This window comes from Limulus polyphemus, unplaced genomic scaffold (genome assembly GCF_000517525.1).
Source record: "Limulus polyphemus unplaced genomic scaffold, Limulus_polyphemus-2.1.2 Scaffold1601, whole genome shotgun sequence".
Lineage (NCBI taxonomy): Eukaryota > Metazoa > Arthropoda > Merostomata > Xiphosura > Limulidae > Limulus > Limulus polyphemus.
Genome location: NW_013667211.1, coordinates 69,851 through 77,972, shown reverse-complemented (window position 1 = coordinate 77,972; position 8,122 = coordinate 69,851). Strand labels below are relative to the sequence as shown.

The 8,122-nt window shown below is 30.8% G+C and overlaps 1 protein-coding gene across 3 annotated transcripts in view; it reads left to right on the top strand.

Moving 5' to 3' along the window:
• The window catches only part of LOC106464259 (serine/arginine repetitive matrix protein 1-like), a 72,387-nt gene that overhangs the window by 53,770 nt on the left and 10,495 nt on the right, over nt 1-8,122 (top strand). For 2 of the 3 annotated variants that reach the window (XR_002611703.1, XM_013924385.2), the window contains exons 11-14: nt 3,236-3,325; nt 5,927-6,088; nt 6,199-6,687; nt 7,210-7,494. Coding sequence is in view for 2 of the 3 variants with exons in the window: in XM_013924385.2 (XP_013779839.2) it covers nt 3,236-3,325; nt 5,927-6,088; nt 6,199-6,687; nt 7,210-7,494 (1,026 nt within the window). In the remaining variant the exon portion in view is untranslated. The remainder of the gene's footprint in view (nt 1-3,235; nt 3,326-5,926; nt 6,089-6,198; nt 6,688-7,209; nt 7,495-8,122) is intronic. The other variant, XM_022391970.1, reaches the window with a different exon arrangement.

Genomic DNA, 8,122 nt, shown 5'->3' with positions numbered 1-8,122 from the left:
TAGTGGGTGATCCAACAGGTTACGGGTGGTCTAGTCACATTTAGAAACAAGATATTTTTTTCAGAAGCTACATAATGTTTAGGTGTTCATCTGAATTTTCAAAGCATTACATCCAGTAGTTTTTCTAAATAAAACAAAACAAATCATTCAAAAGTTGTGTTGAATCAATGCAACCAGGTGTCTGAGAGTTAAATAATTAGAACTAAAAAGATCCTAATATCCTAATATTTTGTTATAAGTTATAAAACTGTAATTCTTTGTGAAAACATAACACATGAGAAAAAGGTCTCTTTCTTTTTTGATTTTCCAGGACCCAAAAAAAGATAAAAATGTAAAAAAAAAGGTATTTTAAATAACCGGAAGAATCGGTTAAATATTTTTTTTGTGAAACCAAAAGTAGCATACATCCAGTAATGCTCCCTTCAAAAGATAAGAGTCCAGTAAAAGTAGACCTTTGTTACTAATGTGCCCGTGCGTCAATGCTTGAATCTTTGGTTTTTGTTATTCACATTACTGATATTGATAGGGGAATAATTAGTAAGTCTATGAAGTGTGTTAATGAAATCGAACTCTGTACTATTTCTAATTGTAATGAAGTTATTGAAGTACTACAGAATGACTTGGGTCAATTGATAAATTGGACAAATAGTTGGAAAATGGCCTTTAATTATTGTACATGCAAGGTAATGCACCTAAATAATCATAATGTAGATGAAAAAAATTAGTACAGATGGGAACCCACTAAATAGCATGACCAGAGAAAAAGATCTTGGCATATTGGTGAATAACTCACTCATACCATCAATGGAATGTTTCTGTCACTAGTAGTAAAGTTAATGGAATTTTAGGGTGTATTTATAAATATATTGATTACAAGTCGAGAAATAGTAATTATCTCTTTTACACAAATCACTAATTAGGTTTCTTTTGAAAAATTATATGCATAGTTATAAAGCCAGAAAAATTGTGATAGTTATGGGACATTGTCTGCTTTTTGCATGTTGTTATTCTGCGTTCTTTGATGCATTATTTAATTGAATAAAAGTTATTTAGTGCAGTACTACCATTAGTTATTTAAAAAAAGTAAGGTTTAATGTCATTGACAGTCAACAGGAAAAAAAAGAAGGCCCAGGTAAGTACTTTATTTCTTGTTTTTTATGTGTATTCTTTATTTATTATTATAAAACTTTTTAGGTTAGTTAATATTAGATTTAGTAAAATAAATAATAATAATATATTAACAAATTTTCATGAGGTATGTTCGCTAGTAGCTTGTGCATAATGTAATTCGATAGCCTGACGTGAGCTGCACGTTCACTAAATGATTTACAACTTATAATGGTGTGAATAGTAGTTACACACATATCGAAGGGCAATAAAACAGTATAATTTAAGTATAAATAGATGTATAATGTTATGAGTTTAAAGCTATTTAGGATAAATAAATGTAGTTTCATGTTACATTTTGAAGTAATTCTAGAAAAAGGGTAATTCAGATTTATTTCAAATTTTTTTTGGTAGTTATGAGGTTGATCAAATTGGCCAACCTTGTATAAAGTTAGGATAGAGAAAATAACAGATAAAATACAAAAAAGTTTCACTGAAAAAAACATTTGAAATTTATTTGGGAGGTTTTAAAGATTACACAAATGAAACTTGAGATTTTTAAGACTAAGAAAAGTATTTTTAATCTTAACGTTGAAATCACTTTGAACTCCAAATAGTAAAAAAAAAGACTATATATATATTCACAGAAACATCTTTTGTAAAAATACTTCATTAAAAAACTGATTTTTTGTGTCCAAAAAACTTGTAATGCTTACTAACAGACTGCCAAATTTTGTGAAGATACATGCACTGTTTTAAGTGTTATAGTATGGAAACTATAGTGAGTACAAAGTGGTTACGAGTTTAGTCATTTAGACTGACCTCATAGTGAGAGAGTTAAGGAAGGATGAAATTCATGAGCATTTCAATTATTATAACAGTATAAGCTTATTAAGAAGGGGTTGAAAGGAGGGTTACTTGGATGATTACAAAAATGGAAGGGTTACTCTATGGTAATAGTTTAAGATCACTCAACTTATTTTCTCTTCAGAAAAGAATGTTAAGAATTGATCTTATTAAGAGTAAAAAACACAAAAACTGACGTTTTTTGGTACAGTGAAAAGTAAAACCAAAAATCTTTATTATTAGTTACAACCAACTAGTTTTGGTAACTAGTCAACTGTAACTAACAATAAAAGTTTTATCCTTCATTGTCAGTTTTTGTGTTATTTACTCTTAATATAGTAGCACAGTGTACCTGAAAAGAAATTATAAGAATTGATCTTGCTGAAATTTATAAGATTATCTGAGAGACTGATAAGATAAAGGCCTCTAATTTATTTGTGCTGTATTTTGAATACGATAGAATGAGAGAATATGATTCAGATTTTGAAAACGCACATTAGCTTCAGTTAAGACAATTTTGTTTCACTGATGAAAGGATTAGCTTATGAAATGAGTAGCTATTGGCAGTAGAAGTTTAAGGGAAGAATAGATTTTGTTTGTTTTAAGTGAAAGTTGTGTTTAAAAATTTTATCTTTTCTCAGGAGTTGGCATAAAGGGATAGCCTTGAAGGAGATCACAGGTCCAAATCCTTCTCATATGAAACATGCTTTCCCTTTCAGCTGTGGGGTCATTATGATTGAGGGTCAGTCCCACTATTCATTGGTATAAAAAGTAACCCAAGAATAGGAGGTGGGTGATGTTGACTAGCTGATCTCCCTTTAGTCTATCACCCCTAAACTAGGGACAGCTAATGCAGATAACCCTCATGTAGCTTTGTGAAAAATTCAAAACAAACCAGATGGAATAGTCCATAATATTAGGTCACTAAATACATGTAATGTATATGTTGTTTAACAGAAGTTTGGTACATGTCATGGAGCTTTAAAGGTATCTTTTATGAATTTTTTATTTATAATTTTAAATTATCCTTATTTAAAGCTTTGAACTTTTGGTATTTTATTTTATGCTCGGTTCATTTCAAAAAATTTTTTTTTGGGGGGGTCATTTTTATAGGTTTTTCTGGGTTTTCAACTTTTCAGATTCCAGAACAATGACTTCTTAGTCATGAAAATGTTCCAGTCTTGAGACATTACACTAGATATTTATATATATTTAACCTGTGTGGAAACAGTTAAGAGTAGATTTATGAAATTAAATATATACAAATTTATTTTGTACCTAGCCAAACCAGTCATAGGTGCTATTTTACCTTCTGCTGGCCTGACAATGCGACGACAGAAACGGCCCCCATCTCAGGCAAAGTCAACTAAAGGTACGGTCTTGTTTAAGTAATTTATTAATTCTGTCTTTCATTGATTAGGATAAGATGGAGACAGCAATATAAATTTATATCTTAAAACTAGTTCCGTGCTAGTGTTGCATTAGTTCAAAAATATTTAGTCGTATTAGTTATATCACTAGTTTGCCTTCCCTTGTTGTGTTCTTGTGTTTCATTTGAATCTTAAAACAAATGGAAAGAAACACTATATCTTGACCAGAAAAGAAGCCTTTTTTTCATGTACCTCATTATAAACAACTCGGGTTAAAGTAAAGGAGTTGTGTAATTACCTGAAGGAAAAACATTTATTATCACATGATATGCTAACAGGGTTTATCTTTATGAACTGTCTGTGTGTATTGATATTTAATTTTTTGATTTGTGTGTTGCTACCTGTTGTTTTGAGTTGCATATAAGCCCATCTGATTTCTTAAGTTATATACCCATTATCATCTCGCTTCTGAAGTACATGTAGTAGTGTCATTTCCCCAGTTTCCCTTATTGATGTTTGACTTCCTGAGTTTTTGTGTATCGCTGTCTGATTTTACCAATTATATGTATTGCCATGATTTTTGATTTAAACACATTTATGTTTCATTTCCTCAGTTTTGTATTGCATCTGATTTCTTTAGTAGTTATATCTAGTTATTTATAATCTTGAAGCATATTATGTTGTTCAGAATAGTTGCTTTTTCTCACAGACATTTGTACAAAATCTTTTCCCGTCTTTGTACTTGGAAAACTACTTCCAGTCACAGTGACCTAATACTAATTATTTTCTGATCACTGCACAAAATGAAAGTCATTGCCTTGCACCTGTTCATTATTAATAAACTGATAAATGTACTAGTATTAATAAATGAAAAAATTGCACCTGAAAAGAAAATCCTTGAATTTGTTTTGGTTGTTTTATTAATGTAACAGCCATTACCTGTATACATAACTATGTTTACAACCTAGATTTGATCTCCAGATATGTGAATATTGTTTACTGTAATTGGTTCTATAGTTTTATTGCAATTTTATTTAAACATGTGCTTCACGATCATTTGCTAACGGCCATTTGTGGAGAAATGGCAGAGTATTATGATGCTTTTATTGTCAGTAATTTAGTACCTTCTGTACACATGTAGAATGAATTTTGGGCAGGAATATAACTTTGTGATGCTGCTCTTTGGATTCAGAAGTAATTATAAAAGGCATGATACATGTGTAATTTGTTTTCAGTATACATTTATTTCACAAATGTTTCAGAAATATATATATACACACACACAGTTTCTGCTAGTAAAGCAACATATGCTTTTAATGCAGTACTTATAGAGTAGAAGTAAAATGTCACCTGGAGCCTTTCAAATTCCATTCAAAAATACATTTCATTTCACAATACATACTGTACTGTAAAAATATGTCTAATATAACTTTAAATTTTCTGAAATGCTAGCATATTAATACTAAATCTCTATGATCATTGTAACTACCTTCATGATGTTACACTTTGGTATAATTTTCATTGACAGTAAAATAGGAGGAGCATACAGCTGATTACTTCTGTAGACATTCTGGCCCAGATTTTATCTACTCCAGGCTGACTGGCAACTTCTGTCTCTGCTGATCAACTAGCTTTTGAAACAGACTTTGACTGTTTACTAGTTAACAGTTATATTGGATTTCATTATGTTCTTTAACTATTTCTTAAATGCATAATTTTCAGTATAAAAAAAATCACCTTGTCACAGTTTTAATTTTTAATGATTAATTTCTAGTCCGTGTATATTAAATCCTTATACTGATTTTAATGCTATATCATCTTTTTACTAGTGGCTAGAGATACATGATTATGTAATTAAGGGTAAAAAGTAAGTAGAAGAAACTATGTTACCCCCTGTTAGTAAGTACAAGAAACTGAGTTAAGTCATTTTGTTAGTAACTAGAGGAAACTGTTACATCATCCTGATAGAATAAGATATGGTACATCATACTGTTAGTAAATAGACAAACTTTATAATTAGTCAGTGTTTTTGTTTTTTTTATCTTATTAATGTTTCCTTGAGAAAGACTTTGACAGATAGTATTTGTTTGTTTTTTGTTAAGCATAAAGCTACACAGTTGGCTATCTGTGCTGTGCCCAGCACAGATATCAATACCCTGTTTTTAGCATTGTAACCTGTCACACTTACTGCTGAGCCATTGGTGGGCCAACAGGTAGTGTGAATGTTATTTTTATCATAATAATCTGATATAAAGTGGTATAAAAGCTTGAAATTCAATAAAAAATCATTAGTTATTTGTCATTTCAGAACTTATGCTTCATCATGTGATTTACTAAATTTCTATCTCGTATTATTCTAAAAATGCAGGTTCACATCATTTAACTTAGAATTGTACTAAAATTTTTGTTTATTGTTTATTTACTTGATTCTGAATATGAACAGAAATAATAGCAAGGAAAATCTTTTAAATGTCTACCAAACTATCTTTTCTGTTTTTTAGATAACTGTATATAATGTTACCATCTCCTTTTTCAAAACTATAAAGGATGTAGAATGTTACTATTTATTACCCATACTAAATATTATTTTTTCCATTATTTAGTTAGACCCGTGTCGATGGATTCATCCACAGTTAGCTTGTCAGAGAAGGAGAAAAGGTCTCCTTACAGACAGCCTAAACCTAAAGTATCCCAGCGCCCATTGAGTCAAGAACATGGAAAACCTGGTAGTCCTAGGGAACCCAAAAAAAAGTCCATACGACCAGGTATATATGTTTGAAGATTCTGTGCGCAGAAATGTGTACATTTGTAGTGAAGTACTTTAGTTTTGTCAGTTAACCCTTCAATGATATTTATTCTTTTGTTTTGTTTTTAGTGTCAGCATCTTTTAGTCCCCGTTCTAGACTCAAACCTGTGTCAAAAACAGTAGATGTTACTCCACCCTCTGATACTCAACCTCGAACTTCAACAAGAACGTCTAAGTTGGGAATGACTAATGGTGATGAAGGACATATATGGTTGAAGTCATCAGCTAATGATACTTCTAAGAAAGAAAAGGAAAAATTAAATGAGGTCATAGCTAAGAAAGATATAGAGAAACAGGATGGGGAAAAGAAACTAGAATCAACTGAATCTGCAAATGGGGAACTATTTGATGGAATTGATGAGACAATGGTTCCTTCACCACCTGTGCAAAAAAATGAATCTCAGAGAAGAAGAGAAGATAAACTAAGAGGATCTTTTACTCCAAAAATGCCCTCTGCTGTTAAAGATGTGGTTTTGCCATCACTTAATGGGAAGAGAGAGACTATACAACCAATAAGCGTAATAGCTGTGAATGGGGTGGCTAATGGAAAAGAGACATGTGAGTTTGCATTTAAAAACAGAACTTTGAAAGAGAGCAAGGTGTAATTTTCAATAATAAATTAATAATATTTTTTTTTGCAATGAAAATAAGTTAGACATCAAATCTGCAGAAGTAATGGGCTCTTTTTGTTACTCATACATTAAATTTTTTAATCATTTTATTTTATACACTAAGTAAATTACAGTTTTGATAATGTAATTTGTTTTTCTAATATATTTTGATACTTTCTTTATCATCAATTAAAAGTGTTAAAGCTACCTTTATAAAAGCATTTGTGCATGGTTAAAAGAAAGCACCTTGTTTACATATCATTGTTATGGTCACATTGTCATAAAAACACATTTTATTGATCAACTGGATGTTTAAGAAACAAAGGAGGTTTTGTGTAGCTTAATTTGTATTTAACTCAGCAAGAATGTATTTAACTCTGAAAGAATTGATAAATTAAGGTAAGAGACTATAATTTCTTTTCTACACTTTATCTCAATATTTTAAGTGATTTTGACTTTTATTTTATAGCAGACAGAGAAAAAGCCACAAGTCCGCCAATTCTTGTAACTTCTCTTAGCTCAATCCTTGAACCACCAAGTAGAACTAAGGCTGCATTAGGGGGGAAACAGTCTGAGATGATGGTGACTCAGAAGTACCCTACAGGTCGAGCTGAAGCCATGTTTGCAGAGAAACCTCCAGCTGTGTGTCCTGAGATGATGACTTTTCGACCAAGAGGTGTTAAAGGTCACAAAAAAACTCCTTCCATGTCTGAGATGATTCCTCATCACAAGAGTGTTTCAAGAACTGAAGAAGGTATCTGTTAGTTTTTATTTTCATTAAAGTCAGTGTGAGGGTCTCGTTTATCAGGTAAGTTAACCTCTCACTTTTGTCTATCAAGATACACCCAACAAATAAGATGATAAATCTTGCCTCATTAAAATCATTGTAATACCTTACATAGTAAAGTTCACAGATGCATCTAGCATGCTTCATTTAAAAAAATATTTATTGTGTAGTGAAAAACATCACTCAAACAAGTGAAATAATCTAATGATAGTCTATAAAATCTATGTGATAAGCCAGTAAAAATCAATTGACCATAATTTGTTAACCCTTTCCAGACGGGTCACGGGTGAAAGCCCATGTCATCGTGTTTGTTGACTCGTATTCAAAATTTTATTGAACAACTATTTCATGAATTTATGTCATTAAGTTTGGTATAAAACTGTAGATTATAATTCAAATTTTAGTATTATATGCTACTCAATTTCTTAATTTAAAAGTAAATATTAAAAAAAAACAGTTAAACATCCATTTTTGTGTCACATGGTATGTTGAATGCAGCACTGGTTCAAATTAGATGATTGTGGTGTCAAAATACAAAATCTATAGTTTTGTATGAATTAGCAACTCAAATTACTGATATTAACAAGCTAGAATA